The 20,743-nt window shown below is 38.6% G+C and overlaps 1 protein-coding gene across 1 annotated transcript; it reads left to right on the top strand.

The window, feature by feature from the left end:
* Window positions 1-8,462: 8,462 nt before the first annotated feature.
* LOC136418985 (uncharacterized) lies at window positions 8,463-9,569 on the top strand. Its single transcript, XM_066405185.1, has one exon. It carries the CDS (start codon window positions 8,463-8,465, stop codon window positions 9,567-9,569), a length of 1,107 nt encoding a protein of 368 aa, XP_066261282.1.
* Window positions 9,570-20,743: the final 11,174 nt, after the last annotated feature.

The raw sequence follows: 20,743 nt of genomic DNA, 5'->3' as shown, positions 1-20,743 counted from the left end.
TGCCTTCCATACTTTCTTTAGTTTGACATTTGGCCGCATTATGCCCGTACCTACAGCATTTAAAGCATCTAATTGGTGCATCAGCCAACTCTATTTTACATTTGGACCATCCAATCCTTATATGTCCACATTTAATTAATTTTTCAGCATGTTCAATTGGAAGTCTCACGAATGCATGTTTCTGTCCTCTTCTATTAGCCCTCCTAGCTACTCCTATTTTCAGATCTTGAATTGGACCACAGACTTCTTCAATCGCCAAAGCCACTTCCGGCTCCTCCACCATTTCATCCAGGTCTTTTATGAAAATAGTGTTTACCCGAGATACAAGCTCACTTACTCCTACTTCTTTGACATTTTCCCTGATTTTTTCCAGGAATTTTGTCCTATCCTCCTTTTTCCCTGCGAATCCTACATTAATCAAGCCATCCTTAGTCACCTTTAGGTTTTTAACTTTAATTCCAAGTTCATCTACATTTATTTGCTTTTTTAAATTTCTTACTACCGTGGCATAATTTCCTTTTTGGTCCTCCTGTAGTTTAATCCTAATGGTATCCAGGACTTTCTTTCCTCCGACTACATTCCATGCTGGCTCTGTCACAGCTATAGCAGTCGCTTCGTCCTCCTGCATGCGATCATCCTTCTCTTGCAGCTTTTCCAGTCGCTTTTTTCTGGTGGGGACTCCATATATGCAGAGATCCTCCTCCCTGTCCTCCCTATAGCTGAATTCCAATATCCTTCTAATACCTACGGTAGTACTGGCAGATGTTGTAGCAAAAGCCAATTTTCTACATCCAAATTCCCTAGTTTTTCTCTTTATTTTCTTTAATACTTCCATGACATCTTTAATTTTGCTTTCTCCTTTCTTTTCAGGATCTACTTTAGTCAAGAAGATGTGCCGACAGACGTCTCTCACAGCTTCATCCTCTTCACTAGTAAGTATGTCATGTTGCTTTAATATATATAATTTACTAGTGATCATATTTCCGTTTTTTACCAGTCTAGCCAGCTGATTGTTGACCTCACAAAGTTCTTGTAACAATTTGCTATTTTCTTCATCAGTATCGCAGATAATAACTACGTCCCGATCCTCTTGCTCCAAAATGCTGCCCTTTTCCGTAGATGTCCTTGTATAACATTGGCTCGGCCAATCAATTTTAATTAGTTCGTTTATTTGTTCAATATCTCCATCACCTTCTAATATCTCATTTATTTTTTGAATTTTAGCAAGATCTTTTTCCGATGAGGTTATAGTCTGGGTGCCCACGGCTTTCAAAGACTTTTGGATACTCTCAGGTGGTAGAGTCTGAGTATTTTGATCCTTTTGATCAATTTTACTGCCTAGAGTCTCTATCAAAGACCAAATCTCTTCATTATTTATGGTATTAGATTTCCTTTTTAGAGCAGTAATGCCATCTTTGATTTCCTTCTTCGTATTTATGTTACGCAATACATGTCCCGAAATTTTCTCAATAATTTCATGCATACTTTTTAAAGTAAGCTTTAATTTTTCCATCTTTTTTCTTTCCATCACCTGCTCACCCGTGAAACTGTCCACCTGTGCACCTGTCTACCTGTGCACCTGCCCACCTGTGCACCTGTTCACCTGTGTACCTGTTCACCTGTCCACCTGTACACCTGTGCACCTGTTCACCTGTGTACCTGTACACCTGTGCACCTGTTCACCTGTGTACCTGTACACCTGTGTACCTGCTCACCTGCCCACCTGTTCACCTGTACACCTGTGTACCTGCTCACCTGTCCCCTTGTGCACCTGCTTACCTGTGCACCTGTACACCTGTGTACCTGCTCACCTGTGCACTTGTTTACCTGTGCACCTGTACACCTGAGTGTCCTTAATGTCTATGAGGCAAGATGTCACAATAAATGTCACTGTCTTAATCTAACTTAAAGGCTTAAAAGCGTCCTAATTACAGACTTTAGGAGTCCTGTCTAGCTGCGAAGCTAATCGGGTTGACTCACCCTTCAGGCCACTAGCAGCGGTTTTTGTCCAGGTTGTCACCCAACGCCACAATGGTCTTCACTTCTTGCAGTTTCTCCCAATGGCACAAATCTATCGCCACAGATTTACAAACGTTCACACACGGTCACTAGGGGCTAATGAACCGACTTGCAAAGGGAAACCGAAATACTGGCACTCTAACCGGAGTTATTGAGGAACCATCCAAAAACACGTCTATCTCGTTAGATAACTCAGTCAGTACTAACCTGAACTAACCTGAACTAACCTGAACTAACCTTTTTTTTTTTTTTTTTTTTTTTTTTTTTTTTTTTTTTTTTTTTTTTTGCGAGGAGGAGGGAATCTTCTTAAGACACCCGACTTGGTCCACAGCCGGGTAGTGTGGGATTCGACCGACCATTACGTCGCCCGCCTACCCACTAAACCCACCTCCCCTCTTCTGCCCCGGGACCGCCTTTCGGCATTACATCGGGGCTTCCTCGTTCTCCCAGACTAGGTGCGGACACGCACCCCACTTTTCTTCCTCTCGTTCTCCCTTGCAATCTTGGCCTTCAGGATTTTTTCCGTCAGGCCCACAAATGCTTCCCATTTTCTCTCACTATCCACCAATTCATTTCCTATCTTGTTTCGGTCCAGGTCGAGTCCGCTCTCCCTGGCCTCCACCCGATAGCCCTCCCATTCTGGACATTCCCAGAGCGTATGCTCCGGTGTGTCCTCATTCGCATCGCAGAACCAGCAACGCGCACTCCTCTCCACCCCGATGCGCTTCAGATACTTACCAAACACACCGTGCCCGGTAAATACCTGTGACAGCGCATACCCGCTCTTACTCCACTCACACTCGTACCAGATCCGGATCCGGGGTATGAAGGTTTTAATCCAGCCCTCATACTTCTCCCAGTCCTTCTCCCATTCTCTCATCACCCATTCTTTCACCTCGCTCCTACCTTCACCTTCACTCAGCATACTTCTCTCTAGTACTCTAATCCGCACCGGAGGTATCTTGGCCAAAGCTAACACCGCCTCGGTTGGTGCCGTTCTGTAGGCACTGGCCACCCGGAGTGCGAGCAAACGATTTGCCCTCTCCAGGATGGCCACGTACTTGCCGCACGTCATCTCCGTCTTCCAGACAGGAGCTGCGTACAGCAGAACCGACGATGCCGCCATCACCATCAACCTCCGTCTTTCATACCCCAATCCACCGACTCTAGGCAAAATGCCTTCGAGCTTCCCAATCACTCTAGATACCTTTTCGGCGGTCCGGCGCGCATGCTCACCGAAGCGAGCATTTCTGCTGAACCACACTCCCAGGTACTTCACGCATTCTTTCGTCTCGTACGAGACGTCGTCCACTCTCAGACTCATACTCCTTATTTTCCTTCGCCCGGCCAGGAGAACCATTTCGGTTTTCTCCGTGGCCATGCTAAGTCCCATGCTTTCGAACGTATCGGCGACCAGTTCCATGGCCTGCCTAGTCCGCGTCTCTAGGGTTTCCCCGTCCCCCGCCGTGACCACCAACGCCAGGTCGTCCGCGTAAGCCACCGGAGTGACTCCACGCGGGTACCCGGCCGTCAGTATCCCGTCGTAGTAGAGGTTCCACAAGACGGGGCCCAGCACAGACCCCTGAGGCACCCCACACGACAACTCTCGGACCCCCCCGTCTGGCAACACCAAAACCCGAGCATGCAGGTACGACTGAACTACGTTCAAGAGGTACCCGCTCATCGGGGACCTCCTCAACACATTCATGATGAGGTCCCACGGTGCACTGTTAAAAGCGTTCTTCACATCTATCGTTACCATGACGCAGAAGCCCGCATGCGTGTAACTTTTCCTCCTGATCCCCTCCACGACCTGCATGACAGACCGCATGGCGTCCAGGGTGCTCCTGCCCTTAACGAACCCATACTGTCTCTCATCAATCATGCCATACCTCGTCGCTTCTTCCAGCAATCTGGTCTTGACCACCTTTTCCGCCACTTTCCCGAGTCCGTCCACAAGGCATATGGGCCGGTACGTGGCCTCCGCACCCGGATCACGCTTCGGTTTCTCCACCAGCACGAGTCGAGTCCTCTTCCAAACCTTAGGGTACTCGCCCGAGGTCAAGATGCGATTCACGCAACCCACCATACCCTGGGGCACTGCCCCAAGATACAGCTTCAAGACCTCGTTCGGTATTCCGTCCAGTCCCGGAGCCTTGCGGCTCTTGAGTTCCCCGACCGCCCGGCGAATCTCCTCCGCCGTAACCCGAGGCACGTCATCCGGCACTACCCGCACCTTTTCCCACATTACCCGCGGCTTCACCGGGAACAGCGTGTCCACCTGCCTGTGCATTTCTGCCGTGGGCAGGGGACCACTTCTCAGTCGGCCAAGTTTCCCGGCCACAATCTTGTAGCCGAGTCCCCAGACGTCCGTTTCCAGCTCCGCACACACACGATTCCACTCATCTCTCTTGGCCTTCCTTACGGACGCCTTGAGAGCCTTCTTTTCACTTTTATACCTGTCGGCTGCCTCGGTCTCCTCCGTTTCGGATCTAGACCGGTGCCGCCCCCTTCCTCTCTCTCTCGTCCACTTCCTTCTTGCTCTCACACATGCTTTCCGCCTTTCGGCGACCTCTTCATTCCACCAGTACACCTCTCGTTTCGCATTCCCACTCTCACGCTTCCTTAAACACCGGTCACAAGCTTCGCTTATCTCCCGAACTATTCCTTCGGGAGTTTCCACTTCGCCCAGACCGTCATGCACCATCACGTACTGGCTCAATCGCCCTAACCCCTTCTCGTTCACTTTCCATCCTACCTTCTTCTCACTTCTATCCACGCCAACAGGTACAGTTCCCCCACGCGTCAAGCGATAGGAGATGTACCTGTGGCCACTTCCGCTCTCCATTCCCACTTCAACATTCCAATCACGCACGCAACCATGCACAGTCGTACCTGCCATGGTCACGTCAATCAGCGACCTGCCGTTCCGGTTCCCGAACGTCCACTCGCCCCCGGTGTTGATGGGGACGAGTTCCACGGCCTCCAGGAACTCTTCCAGGACCCGTCCGTAGGCATTCGTCACCCAGGAGCCGAACCGCCCACTCTTGGCGTTCAGGTCCCCAGCGATGAGAACCTTCCTGCCGTCACGCCCCCTGACATACCCCTCCAGTCGCCGAATCCACGCCTCGAATGAAGCAGTGGTCCGGTTCGGAGAGAAGTACGCGGAGACGAGAGTGACACCGTCCAGCTCCGCTGCAACGAACCCCCGGTCTCGGTGGATTGACTGCACGCTCACACCCGGCGCAAGCCAGATGAAAGCGTCGTCGCACCTGTCCCTTACTAGGCTCCCTTCGGCCACGCACGGTTCCTGACCGAGCACCACGTGGATGCCCTGCTCTCTGATCACCTGGTACATGAGGTCCATCGCGAGACGGCCCCTGTCCAGGTTGATCTGCAGGCACCGCAGTTCCCTGTCCGACGCCATGACCCCTTACAGACCCACACCAACACTCACACTCACATTCACGCACACTCACCCGTGTCCGCTCCTAGTCCTTCCCCGTCCCTTCCACGGCTCCTCCATCTCCATCGGCCACCAGCGACCGCAGGTAGCTGGTTGATGGAGAGTCGTCCCCGTCCTGCTCCCCTCTGGGGGTGGAGGCCGCCACCGGCCTCTGCCTCATCGTCGGGGTGTCCTCCGACCCCTCGCCCTTGGGCTCCCCCTTCGCCTTGGGTTTTCCCTTGGCTTTGGGTTCGCCCTTGGCCTTGGGTTCCCCCTTGGCCTTGGGCTCACCCTCAGCCTTGGGTCCTCCCTTGTCTCCGGTTTCCCCCTTGGGCTTGGGCTCGCACCCGGGCCCCCCAGCACTGTGCCCCCCTTTTTTGCACAGGGGGCAGTACCGCTCCGCTTGGCAGGCGGCGGCCTTATGGCCCCCCTGCGCGCACCTTGCGCAAAGCTGCGAGCGGTCCTCCCCCTTGCAGTCCCCGGCCTTGTGGCCTCCCTGCCAGCACCGGTAGCATCGGCCGGACTCCCTTCTCTCCCGCAGCCGGCATCTCGAGATGCCGACCCGGAGATCCGCGATCCGCCGGACGCTCGCCGCCACCTCGGCCTCCACTAGGATGGTGGCGGAACCTGAACTAACCTGAACTAACCTGAACTAACCTGAACTAACCTGAACTAACCTGAACTAACCTGAACTAACCTGAACTAACCTGAACTAACCTGAACTAACCTGAACTAATCCTTTATATGATACCGAAATATGTTGTTAAAAACACTAGAAAACCACTATGAAATTACTAGAAAACCCGAGAAGTATCTCTGAAAATAGGAACAAACCCGAGAGAATACTACAAAATATCCTAATCCTTTATGAAATACTCTAAAGTTGTATCTAAAACACTAGAAAACTACTTTGAAATTACTAGAAAACCCGAGAAATAGTCTGAAACTACCATGAAATTCCTAGAAAACCCGAGAAGTATCTCTAAAATCAGTAACAAACCCGAGAGAATACTACAAAATATCCTAATTCTTTATAAAAATACTCTATGATGTTGTTAAAAAACACTAGAAAACCACTATGAAATTACTAGAAAACTCGAAAAGTGTCTTAAGTATCCTAACAAACCCGAGAGAAGCATAGAAAAGTACGAAAATAAACTACTCCAGAAATTCAAAATGTCAAAATTCTAGAAGAATACGAGAAACGTACAAAAGCATCTAAATTTACGAAGTTTGTACTCGGTTAGTTCGGATCTCCTTTGTCTTATAAGAAATAATAATCTCAAATAGTAACAAACCCGAGAAGTTAGTAGAAAATAAGAAATAAGCCCTACGAATCATACATAAATATCCTAAGCCACTCGAAATTATCTCTCAAAATCAGTCATAGAAGAATATAAGAAACACCGAAAAGTACCTAAATTTACAAAGTATATACTCGGTTAGTTCAGATCTCTCTTGTTCTATAAGAAACGCTAAGAAAGAGTGAAAAGTATCTAAATTCACGAAGTTTAGTTCAGATCTCCTTTGTCCTTTTCGGAAACGAGAAAAGTAGGAAACCGTGAAAATATAAGCAAATCCTACAAAATATCCTAATCCTTTATGAAATACCTAAATATGTTGTGAAAACACTAGAAAAAATAAGAAATAGTCTCTCCTAATCTAAGCAAACCCGAGAGACTTACTAGAAAAGGGAAAAAAAAAAAGTCTCCACGGATCGTAAGAATCTAAGAAACACAGTAAAGTATCTCGATTCGTCAAGAAAGTGTTATAAGAATCCTAGCTAACTTGAGAAATATACTAGAAGACGTAAAAAAAAGTACAAAGACGCATAAAAATATCCTAATTCGTAATAATCCGACACCGAAGTTCTAAGAAACACTAGAAATACCCAAATCCTACTCAAAATATATAAAATCCGAGAGACGCCAGAAAAAGTAAAAAAGTCTACGAATCCTAGCTAACACAGGAAAATCATACGAAAGTATCTAAATTTACGAAGAAAGAAAGAGTGTTTATAATCGGTTAGTACCGGTTAGTTTTGTTCTTTAAGAAAAAATGTCAAAAACAATTAAGTATCTAATTATCCTAGCAAGTCCTAGAAAAGTACGAGGAAACACAAAAGTATCCTAATCCTTCAAGAAATACTAAATTATGTTGTAAAAAATCACTAGAAAACTCGACAAGTCTCTCAAAATCAGTACAAACCCGAGAGAAGCATAGAAAAGTACAAGAAATCTACAAAAAATCAAGTGTCTATACTCGGTTAGTTTAGGTCTCTTTTGTCATTCTTTTAAAAAACACAAGAAAAAGTGAAAAGTATCTAAATATCCGCATTCTTTGTAAATCATAAGAATGTCTCGTGAAACGCACTAGAAATAATCAAATCCTACTCTCCATATATATATATATACAGGGTGTCCCTAAAAGATGTGTACAACGCTCTACCACGTAGAGTACAGTTCAAAATAAGTCGATTTAACTACACTTGCCTTAGTGCCTTAGTTAATAATAACCGAGATACAGGGCGTCAAAGGTGGAAAATTAAATCACATTTTCTTTAATATATTTCTACTGCTTCGAAATAACTTCAGGAAATTTTGTATTTCGGAATTTCTCGGGACCAGAAATCCAAATTTATCGTCGATTTCGTTGTATCTCCTAGGGGGCGCCACAAGTAGCTATTTCAATACATTTAAGTCGCCAATACTTTTTTGTGTCACGGTGTACGTCACTTTGAGTTTCAGAAATGTTTTTCCCACCTTTTTTACTTAAAAAAAGTATACCATGCTAATATCTCTAAAACCAGCCGTTTTCGACAAAATGGCATTCTAAGTTATAAACGCATAAAATATCAAGTCGTAATACATGACATTTAAGGCAGTTGTTGTTATTGCATTGTTTTAAATGGCACTTCGAAAGTTTCAAATCATTTTTTTTCTTTTTTATGTGATTTCCTGATATCTAAATAGTACTAATAGTAGTACGTCATTACAAAATGTCCAATGAAAGGTACAGTAATGCAGAAATGACGGATATGTTGTTAACATACGGGTTTTGTCGAGGAAATGGTCGGAAATCTGTAAGGACATATCATGATATGTTTCCAAACAGACGCATTCCAAACCATCAAACATTTGCAAGAATCGAAAGACGGCTTCGTGAAACAGGCAGTTTGGCTCCTTATATGGTTAATTGTGGACATCCTCGCACTATAAGGACTTCCGCTGCAGAAGAACAAATTTTAGAGCGAATTAATGGAGAACCGTCTATAAGCTGCAGGAGATTGTGCTTAGAACTAAACATATCTAAAAGTGTGATAAATCGTGTTACAAAGGATTACTTGCTACATCCTTACCATTTACAAAAAGTTCAAGAGCTTTTACCAGGAGATATCCAATTACGACTTGATTTTTGTTCTTTCATAAATGACCAGAGAACGCAGGATATGTTTTTCCACAAAAAAATTTTGTTTACAGATGAGGCGTGTTTTACTAGAACTGGAATATCAAATATTCATAATGAACATGTCTATGCCGAGGTAAATCCGCATACAGCCAAAGTACGACACCACCAAAAGGATTTTAGAATCAACGTTTGGGCTGGAATAGTAGATAATTTCATTGTTGGTCCTGTTATTTTACCTGATCGGCTTAATGGAGAAAATTATTTAAATTTTCTGAAAAATACGATGCCAGAATTGCTGGAAGACTTAACTTTAGCTCTGAGGCAAAAAGTATGGTTTATGCACGACGGAGCTCCTCCTCATCATTCTGTTAATGTTCGAGCCTTTTTAAATCAGCAATATCCAAACAGATGGATTGGCAGAGGTAACAACGCTCCAGTACAATGGCCACCACGCTCTCCAGATATGACACCTATGGATTATTTCTTTTGGGGAAGCTTAAAAGAAAAAGTTTATTCGACATCTGTAAATAATAGAGATGATCTGTGGCAAAGGATTCAGCAATGTACAAATGTAATTAGAAATGATAAAGAAGTTTTTCAAAGACTACAACTTAATTTCTTGCATAGAATTAATCTATGCAGGCGTCTAGGTGGCAGTCATTTTGAACCAGTTTTAAGGAAAGTTAATAATAATTAGTTATTTATTATAAATTGTAATTGAACTGTAATTAAACTGTTTTCTTTAAAGAAATTATTTTTAATAACTGATTGTTTCTACTATTAAATGTTTTGTTTATGTTTTATGCGTTTATAACTTAGAATGCCATTTTGTCGAAAACGGCTGGTTTTAGAGATATTAGCATGGTATACTTTTTTTAAGTAAAAAAGGTGGGAAAAACATTTCTGAAACTCAAAGTGACGTACACCGTGACACAAAAAAGTATTGGCGACTTAAATGTATTGAAATAGCTACTTGTGGCGCCCCCTAGGAGATACAACGAAATCGACGATAAATTTGGATTTCTGGTCCCGAGAAATTCCGAAATACAAAATTTCCTGAAGTTATTTCGAAGCAGTAGAAATATATTAAAGAAAATGTGATTTAATTTTCCACCTTTGACGCCCTGTATCTCGGTTATTATTAACTAAGGCACTAAGGCAAGTGTAGTTAAATCGACTTATTTTGAACTGTACTCTACGTGGTAGAGCGTTGTACACATCTTTTAGGGACACCCTGTATACAGGGTGTCCCGAAATTAAGCCACCATACTTAAACAGCGTAAATTACGTCCAAAAATAACACCAAAACTTTATATAAACATATATCGAAAAACGCTTTTTTAACGATCTATGGCTCTTTAAAGACATAACTCTGATGATGGTTATTTTGACATATTTCCAAAACGGTGCAAGATAACTTTATGAAATTTGGTAAGATTTTATACTTTTTAAACCTTAATTGACTGATGCGGTTGAATGGAAAATATTTCGTCAGAGGCGTGCCGCACGGGGGGCGTCGGAGTTAAAAAATGCTACATTTTTTTTATGTGCCCGGTTTTTTAGCTGCTGATGCAAAATTATGAAACCACATATGTATCCAGAAAAAAAATGTACTCTTGGTTCATATTGATAGAACGCTCCATTTTCGAATAAAATTAATTTGAACATTACATTGCATGACAAATACAAATGATGCTTAAAACGATCATTTTCAACCATATCAAAACTATTAAACAATAATAAAAAAAAACAACAAGAAATTGAAATGACACATTTTTAGAGTAAGTTTTCAAATAAGTTACTGTTTTGTTGGATATACAGTCTAGACCGTCTTTTTATGCTCTGGGAGGCACGAAGAATTTGAAACAGATTTTCTTTTTTGAACGGTAACTTATTTGAAAACTTACTCTAAAAATGTGTCATTTCAATTTCTTGTTGTTTTTTTTTATTATTGTTTAATAGTTTTGATATGGTTGAAAATGATCGTTTTAAGCATCATTTGTATTTGTCATGCAATGTAATGTTCAAATTAATTTTATTCGAAAATGGAGCGTTCTATCAATGTGAACCAAGAGTACCTTTTTTTTCTGGACACATATGTGGTTTCATAATTTTGCATCAGCAGCTAAAAAACCGGGCACATAAAAAAAATGTAGCATTTTTTAACTCCGACGCCCCCGTGCGGCACGCCTCTGACGAAATATTTTCCATTCAACCGCATCAGTCAATTAAGGTTTAAAAAGTATAAAATCTTACCAAATTTCATAAAGTTATCTTGCACCGTTTTGGAAATATGTCAAAATAACCATCATCAGAGTTATGTCTTTAAAGAGCCATAGATCGTTAAAAAAGCGTTTTTCGATATGTTTATATAAAGTTTTGGTGTTATTTTTGGACGTAATTTACGCTGTTTAAGTATGGTGCCTTAATTTCGGGACACCCTGTATATGAGCAAACTGGAGAAGTTACTAGAAGTCATAAGAAATAGTCCCTACGAATCGTAGAATTATACAAAGAAACACCGAAAAGTACGAAGAAATACGTAAATATCCCAATCCTTCCGAATCCGACAGAAAGTTACGTCAAAAATAATCTAGAAACGGTAGAAGACTACGAATTCCATAAAAGTAAAAAAAAAACACAAAAGTGTCTGTCTTAATCCGAAATGATCTCTAAATATCCTAGCTAACGCGAAGTCATATAAAAGCACAAAGAATGTACGAAGTATCCTAAATCCTTTTTCTAGTTTATACTCGGTTAGTTCAGATTTCTCTTTAGTCTTTAAGAAACATAAAAAAAAAAAAAATGTCGAAGTACCTAAATATCTTATCAAACTCAAAAAATCCTATAAGAATACAAGAAACATACAAAAGTGTCTAAATCTACGAAGTTACAGAAAAGTTGTTTTTACTCGATTAGTTCAGATCTCTCGTTAGTCTTTAAGAAAACACAAGAAATGTAAAAGTCTCCACGAATCGTTACAAATCCAAGAAAAGCACAAAAATGTCTAAAAGTACAGTTACTCAAAGAAATATCTCAAATTACAAAAAAGTGTTTGTACTCGGTTAGTTCAGATCTCCCTTGTTCTATAAGAAACACTAGAAAAGGGAAAAGTGAAAAGTATCTCATTATCCTAGCAAACCCGAGAAATTAGTAAAAAATGTGAAATAGTTACTAAAAATCCTATAAAAAGGAAAAAAAAGTATCTACGAATCATTACAAACATTACAAAAAGTTACTTATCCTAGCAAATACAAAGGAAGCATAATATATCCTCATCCTTTATGAATCGTAAGAAAGTCTCACGAAACGCACAAAAAATAATCAAAGTCTCTCTCTCTCTCTCTCTCTCTGAAATTAGTAAATCCGAAAAGTTCTTTAGTTCTTTAAGAATCAGAGACTTCCTAGAAAAAGTGAAAAAAGGATCCGAGTTACTAAGAAACGTACAAAAGCATCTAAATATCCTATAAAACTTCAAAGAAAATACAAAATATCCTAATCCTGTATAATCCGACTCTGAAGTTATAAGAAACACTCGAAAGAGTCATAATTTACTAAAATACAAGAAAAGACAAAAAGTATCTAATCCTAGAAATTCCTAAAAGTACGAAGAAAAGCGTCTAAAATTACAAAAGTGCAAGTTTCTGTAAATTCCTAGAAATATAATTAAGTATCCCAATTACTAAAAATCACGAAAATGTACAAATAGTCGAAAAGGATCTAAATTTACGAAGATACCGAAAAAAGTTGTTTATACTCGATTAGTTCAGATTTCCCTTGTTCTATAAAAAGCACAAGAAATCTAGAAATATCTAAGAATCCTAGGAAACACAAGAAATGTGAAAAAGTATGCAAATATCCCATAATACAAGAAACTTCACAGTGTCTAATTTTAAATAAAGACGAAAAAGTATGTTTGCTCTTTAAAAAATCTCCAAGTATCTAAGAATCCTATAAAAGTACAAAGAAAGCATAATATATCCTCATCCTTTATGAATCGTAAGAAAGTCTCACGAAACGCACAAAAAATAATCAAAGTCTCTCTCTCTCTCTCTCTCTGAAATTAGTAAATCCGAAAAGTTCTTTAGTTCTTTAAGAATCAGAGACTTCCTAGAAAAAGTGAAAAAAGGATCCGAGTTACTAAGAAACGTACAAAAGCATCTAAATATCCTATAAAACTTCAAAGAAAATACAAAATATCCTAATCCTGTATAATCCGACTCTGAAGTTATAAGAAACACTCGAAAGAGTCATAATTTACTAAAATACAAGAAAAGACAAAAAGTATCTAATCCTAGAAATTCCTAAAAGTACGAAGAAAAGCGTCTAAAATTACAAAAGTGCAAGTTTCTGTAAATTCCTAGAAATATAATTAAGTATCCCAATTACTAAAAATCACGAAAATGTACAAATAGTCGAAAAGGATCTAAATTTACGAAGATACCGAAAAAAGTTGTTTATACTCGATTAGTTCAGATTTCCCTTGTTCTATAAAAAGCACAAGAAATCTAGAAATATCTAAGAATCCTAGGAAACACAAGAAATGTGAAAAAGTATGCAAATATCCCATAATACAAGAAACTTCACAGTGTCTAATTTTAAATAAAGACGAAAAAGTATGTTTGCTCTTTAAAAAATCTCCAAGTATCTAAGAATCCTATAAAAGTACAAAGAAAGCATAATATATCCTCATCCTTTATGAATCGTAAGAAAGTCTCACGAAACGCACAAAAAATAATCAAAGTCTCTCTCTCTCTCTCTCTCTGAAATTAGTAAATCCGAAAAGTTCTTTAGTTCTTTAAGAATCAGAGACTTCCTAGAAAAAGTGAAAAAAGGATCCGAGTTACTAAGAAACGTACAAAAGCATCTAAATATCCTATAAAACTTCAAAAAAAATACAAAATATCCTAATCCTGTATAATCCGACTCTGAAGTTATAAGAAACGCTCGAAAGAGTCATAATTTACTAAAATACAAGAAAAGACAAAAAGTATCTAATCCTAGAAATTCCTAAAAGTACGAAGAAAAGCGTCTAAAATTACAAGTTTCTGTAAATTCCTAGAAATATAATTAAGTATCCCAATTACTAAAAATCACGAAAATGTACAATTTATCGAAAATTATAAAAATCTCTAAAAAAGACGAAAAGTATCTAAATTTACGAAGATACCGAAAAAAGTTGTTTATACTCGGTTAGTTCAGATTTCCCTTGTTCTATAAAAAGCACAAGAAATCTAGAAATATCTAAGAATCCTAGGAAACACAAGAAATGTGAAAAAGTATGCAAATATCCCATAATACAAGAAACTTCACAAAGTGTCTAATTTTAAATAAAGACGAAAAAGTATGTTTTAGTCGGTTAGGTTTGCTAGTCTTATAAATGCACAAAGAATCAAAAATAGTGTTTATCGTCGGTTAGTATAGATCTCGCATGTTCTATAAGAAATCCAAATATCCTAGCTGACACGTAAAATGCAATAAAAGCACAAAGCATCTAAATTACTAAGAATCCGAGAAATCACGTAAAAGTACAAAGTCACGAAGAAGCACAGAAAAGTATCTCAATTCATTAAGTATCGTAGCAAATCCAAGAAATATCTAATTATCCCATAAAAGTACAAATATACAAAAGTATCTTAATCCTTCTAAAATCCAAAGAAAGTCTTGTCGTGTAAAGTTACTCTAGAAATTCAAAATATTCCAAGAATCACAGCAAATCCATCAAGTCCCGTAAGAGCACAAATGTAGTTACTCGAAAAAGTATCCTAAATTACGAAAAAGCACTGAAGATGCCAAAGTAATGGTTAGTTGTTGTCTTTTAAGAAATCACAAGAAATGTCACAGTCCCTAAGAATCTCAATTAATCCGAAAGTTCCTAAATTGCAAAAAGTGTAAAGCATAGAAGAATCACAGAAAATATCAAATGTACAATTACTCCAAAAGTTGTTTCTTCTCGGTTAGTTCGGGTTTCCTTTGTTCTTTGAAGAATCACAAGAAATCTCGTCAAGGATCATAAATTACCGAAACACAAGAAAAGGCAAAAAGTATCTAATCCTAGAAATTCCTAAAAGTACGATGAAAAGCATCTAAAATCACAAAAGTGCGAGTTTCTATACGTTTCCAGAAATATGATTAAGTATCCAAATTTACGAAGAATCACGAAAATACATCCTTTTGTTTTAATTCCGATTAGTTAATATCTATTTCGTCTCTAGTAGAAATAATCAAAAATGTGTCTGATTGAAGAAATCCTTAAAACGCACAAGTTCTTGTAAATTCCTAGAAATATAATAAAGCGTCTAATTATCCAAGCAAATCCGAAAAGTATCAAAAATTCCAAAATTATGAAGAATCGTCTAAATACCGTAAAATCCCAAATCTATAAGAAGTGTGAAGAATCCTAGAAAGTCACAAATCACGAAAATTATCAAGTTACTCGAAAAGTATTGTTTTAGTCGGTTAGTTCAGATTTCCTTTGTTTCCTTAAAATTACTCAAAAGCATCTAAAATTACAAAAAGTGGAAATCACAGAAAATGTCCAAAATCACTAGATTCCCACGAATCCACATAAAGTTCTAATCTCTGTAAAATGTCCAAATTGTAGTAAATTCCTAAAAAGTATTCGTTTGTTACAAGTCCGGTTAGTGCGGGTTAGTTTCGTTTCTTTTAAAAATACGCAAATAGTGTCTAATCCTAGCTAAATCGACAAAGTGTGGAAAATGTTAGAATCTATGAAAAGTACGAAAGGTTACGAAGTTACTATAAAATCCATAAATGAGAGAAGTTACTGTGTATTCCTAATAAATGCCATAAAGTGCTGTTTTCTCTACAAATCCTAGAAAAGGGTTAAAAGTAGTAAAAATGTCGAAAAAGCGTAAATCATAGAAATATCCATAAATATTCTAAAATCCCAATAGTTCCAAATTCGTAAGAAGTGTGAAGAATCCTAGAAAATCATCGAGTTACTCGAAAAGTCGTTTATAGTCGGTTAGTTATGTTTCCCTTCTTTTCCTCTAAAAGTTCCAAATTCGTCTCTTTTCCCTTCTTCTCAAGAATAGTCGATTAGTTAGTTTCCTATGTTCATAAAGAATCACGAGAAATATATCAAAGTATGTAAGATTCATAGCAATCACGAGGAAATAAATTAAGCAAATCCTAGCTAACCTGAGAATTCCTTCAAATCATACAAAAAGTGTGTTCCTGTAAATTCCCAGTCGTACTGTTTCAGTCAGTCAATTCAATTTCCTTTGAGAATCCTAGAAAATCATCAAGTTACTCGAAATAATCAAATCCTAGCTAATCCGAGAAATGATCCTTTAATCCGTCCATCCTCTAAATGGTACAAAAAGTATGTTTCTGTAAATTGTTCGCTTCGAGTCAAATTTGTCTTTTCTAAGAAATACCATAATTTCCAGACATCCCTTAAAATTACAAAGAAGTAATAAAATTAATCAAATCCTAGCTAACCCGAGAAATATCACAAATCACGAAGATATTTTGAAAATATTCAGTTACTATGAAATTCCCAAAAAGTGTTGTTATAGTCGGTTAATCATGTTTCCTTTCAAATCAAATCATCACGAAGAGATACTGAAAAATAACAAAGTTACTATAAATCATAAAATTGCAAGAAATAATGTAAATCTATCTTCTTTTAAATTTTTGTTACTATAGTGAGTTAATTCAATTTCCTTTGAGAATCCTAGAAAAGCGTCTAAAAGTTAGTTTCCGTAAATTCCTATGAAATTTCAATGTGCTGTTTTAAGCGGTTAATCCAAATTTGTTTAGTTTCTGTGAAAATCCTAAAAAATTAATTCCTATAATTACCAAAAATGCAAGAAATAGTGTAAATCCATCTTCTTTTAAATGTTTGTTGTTTTAGTTTGTTAGCTCGGATTAGTTCAGTTATCATTAAATTATGCAAGTTCCTATAATTACTCCGTTTTAATCAGTTAGTCCACTTTCTCCAAGTCCTAGAAAATTCAAATAATATCGAAGTTAATATAAATCCCCAAAATTACGAAGAATCGAGAAAAGTACAAAATATAGCAGTTATCTTGTAAAGTTCCATAATCGGTTAGTTGGGATTTATTTTGTTCCTATTTCAGAATCCTAGAAAGTACGAAAAGTATCATGAAGTTCGAGTTCTTATCAATTCCCTCGAAGTTTGTTGTTTTAGACGGTTAATTAGGATCTATTTTGTTCCTTATATGAATCCTAGAAAGTATCAATATAGTGCAAGTATCAGTATATCCCTTCGAAGTATTGTTTTATTCATTTAGTTCCTATCTCTCCAATAATCCTAGAAATCACACAAATGCTCAAGTTTCTTGTTAATTCCTAAGAGCACTAGCAATTACTTACTGGTTTAGTTAGTTAGGATTTCCTAGTTTTCTCTCTTCCCCTTTAAGTCACTGTAAATTGCGAGAAATCATCTGAGTCTTCTAAATTGATAAAATGTATCAATCCCATATCTTCCAGTAGTTTCACACGATCCTATATCAAATCAATTCGTCTCCCCTTTCCTTCGAATCCAAAGAAATACTCCTAATATCCGTCCTTCCATTCTAATCTCATCTCTTCCCTACGTGTTGGTTCGATGTTCTAATAATCCAAGTTCATTTCGTCCCTGTCTCTTATAGTATCTCTTCTAATCCGTCTCCTACAATCACATCCATTCTAGTCAATACCTCTCTCTAGCGACTTCCAAATATATCCAATACTTTTCTCTTAATCTAATCAAATCCTCTAATATCTATCGTTCCTATAGTTCGATCATCTTTCCCTATTTTCTAATAAGTTAGTCTAGTTATCCCTATTTCCTAATTCTTCTCTCACGATCAATACTAGTATCACACTATTCCCCTCATTCCCCACGCTATAATATCTATAGTCTTCTTATAATATAGTCATCAGACCTCTAATCCTCCTCGATAATTACCTATAATCATCAATATATCCTTCTAATCTAGTAATAAATCAATATCCTCGTAGTTCTCCTAATAATCCATCCGCTTCTTATCTCTCCTAATGCCTAAATCACTCATCTTTCAGTAGTTCTTTCTATCCGTCAGGAATATAATGTCTTAATAATATCCCGTCATTGTTTCTTCTAGTAGTTCCTTCTTTACAGTTCATATAAATATCATATCTAGTTCTCTGCTCCCTAAAATATCTCTCATAGCTATCCTCACAATGCACAGTAAATCATCTAGTCCCATCTAAATAGTCTTCTCTCATAGTAGCTCTCCGTTAAATCCTTCATAAATAGCTCTCTCTCCTTCACAAATCAGTTACTTCCTTCATCCCATCTCCTATCCCTACAATAATAGTTCCTTCATTATCTCTCTCCCTCACCGCTGCTAATATCACTTAATCCATCCCTTTCCTAGTTCTCTCTACTCTCTCATCTCCCCTTCTCTCTAATCCCCCGCCTGCGAGTTCCCTTGGAAATATCTCCGTATCCATCCCTATATCCTCTCCCTTCATCCCACATCTCTAGTAATATCACTACTTCCTTCCCTAATCCCCCGTCAGTACACATCCCTTCTTTCCAATCTCTCCCCTTCACCCTTTCCAGCATATCTCTTTCCGTTCCATCTCTTATCCCCGCTATAGCACTATAATCCCCTTCTCACCAGTCCCCTGTTCGTCCCTTCTAATAATATCTACACACTCCTTTTTTTCGTCCCTAGTCCCCCGTGTCTCTCTCTCTCCTTAATCCCTTCCTTTCCTAATCTCTAGTTAGCTTACTCCTATCCCTCGTCCCCTGATCCCCCCGTTAGAATACTCCGCTCCCTCATCGTTCGTCCACGATTGTATCAATACTCTCTTCCCACACCAATAATATCAATACTCCCTTCCCCCAATGTTCGAATACTCTTATCCCTCATCGTTCGTCCCCGATTGTATCAGTACTTTCTACCCTCACTGTAATGTCAATACTTCTTTCCCTAATGTTCACGAATTCCTATCCTACATCCCTTCCCCGTAATAGTTCTAATACTCCTTTCCCTCATCCCCCTTCTTCAGAGTTCATAAATTCCCATCCTTCATCCCTTTTCCCTTCCCAATTCTAAGACTCCTTTCCCTCATCCCAATAATCCCCCTTTCCCCTCTCGCACCTTCATGGTCCCCCAGTTCTCATCCCAGTCCCATTCCCCCATCCTTTCCTCGTTCCTTTTCCATCCCCTTCATAATCCCACCTTCCTTCCAAAAGCCTTCAATCCCCCTCTCTCTCTTATCCTCCATCCCTTCTAAAATACTCACCTTCTAGCCTTCATTCCCTTTCCTTTAAAGCCCCCCTTTTTCCTTCCCTTTCTATCCTCCCTCGTAAAAGCCCCCATTCTCCCTCCTTCTTAAAATCTATATCCTCTCTAGTCCCCCTTTTCTGCTTCAGCATCGTCTTCTTCTCATATCCTGCCAATCCTCTCTGCTCCTTCATAATACTCACCTTATCTCTCATCCCTTTCTAGTCCCCCCTTCATCCTCCTTCTTAATCCCTTCTTTCCATCCTCTATTCCTTCCATCCCCTTTTAGTACACTCCTATCCTTCATCCTTTTTCCCTGTACTCCCATCCCTCTTCCCTTTTTTATAAAGTTTCCATACTCCTCTCCCTTATCCCTCATCCCCCTTTATAAGTAAAACCCCCAATTCCCCTCCATAATGTCCCTTAATCCTCCCATCTCCTTCTATCCCCAAGAATGTCCCTTTTTTAAAATACTTTCCAAATCATCTAAGCTCTTTCCCCGCAGTATCAGACAAATAAATAAAGTAATACATCATCTCAGCAATAAAGAAATACAAAAATTATCTCAATAGTTCTATCTAACTAATTACAAATCAGTAATAGCACCCGTGAAAATCTAAAAAATGCAAAATCACACTGGAAATGTCCCCCTAAATCTACTACACACTTTAAGTCAAAAAATCTAAATCACTTGTTGGCCTTTCCCAAAGAATAATCTCCCCTTTACTTCAAAATTCAAAGTTATTCAATTTCCCAATAGACAGTCAAATTATAAAAATACAAATTACTTTAGTTTCTCTATCTTCCCTACATCCCCAAATTTGCATAGTGCATCCTGACCCTCACAATCCAATTTAATAATCAATATATACCACCCTTTAATGTGTCACTTTTTTTTAAATATCTAAACTATCCTCTAATTATAAATAAATAAGAGTACATGTCTTTATTCACACTTTACTCATCTCTCAATATAATACATATAATGCAGACCATGTATCTCTTCTTCATTCATAGAAAAACCAATAATATCCAATAAATAAATACAAAATATCAAAGTACAAGCTCTAAATCAGTCATAATACTGCGGGGAATGTTTCCAAAAATATAGACAATACCTATAAAAAGTTACTACATTTCCACAAAATAAGACAATCCTCTCCCCAATCCCAAAAGACCACTTTCCTATTCGTCGGGTAACAGGTTTAGAAATAATCTCACACAAAATCCTTCAATTCTGCTTTTATTATTTGCAGTCAGAAGAAACACCCTTCTTTTAGTTCTAAAAGCTTCTTAAAAAATAATAATAATAATACTAAAAAATATACAGTACCACCACTCTAATGTATCACCTCGACAAGTACTCTTTCGAGTCATCAAAAGTAATACAAAAAGAGTCACAAATTTAATAAATATAATATCCAGTTAGTAAAATACAAACAGAAATGTTAATAAATGAAAATATCTAAACACTTTTCATAATCATCAAATCGAAAACACACTCATTTCCTATCTAGGAACGAAAAGTTTCATTGCACTTTTACCAAATTCATCCAAAAACTAGTACCCTTCAATGTACTTTCAAATCTTTCCATTTATTTATCCCTTAACCCCTTTTACA

This window comes from Euwallacea similis, unplaced genomic scaffold (assembly GCF_039881205.1).
Source record: "Euwallacea similis isolate ESF13 unplaced genomic scaffold, ESF131.1 scaffold_54, whole genome shotgun sequence".
Taxonomy (NCBI): Eukaryota; Metazoa; Arthropoda; class Insecta; order Coleoptera; family Curculionidae; genus Euwallacea; species Euwallacea similis.
Note: the sequence above shows the minus strand (reverse complement) of the source record. Positions and strands in the feature narration are given on the sequence as shown.

Bases quoted from the DNA above. Each gene is read 5' to 3' on its own strand.
- LOC136418985 (XM_066405185.1), top strand. From the start codon at position 8,463: ATGTCCAATGAAAGGTACAGTAATGCAGAAATGACGGATATGTTGTTA.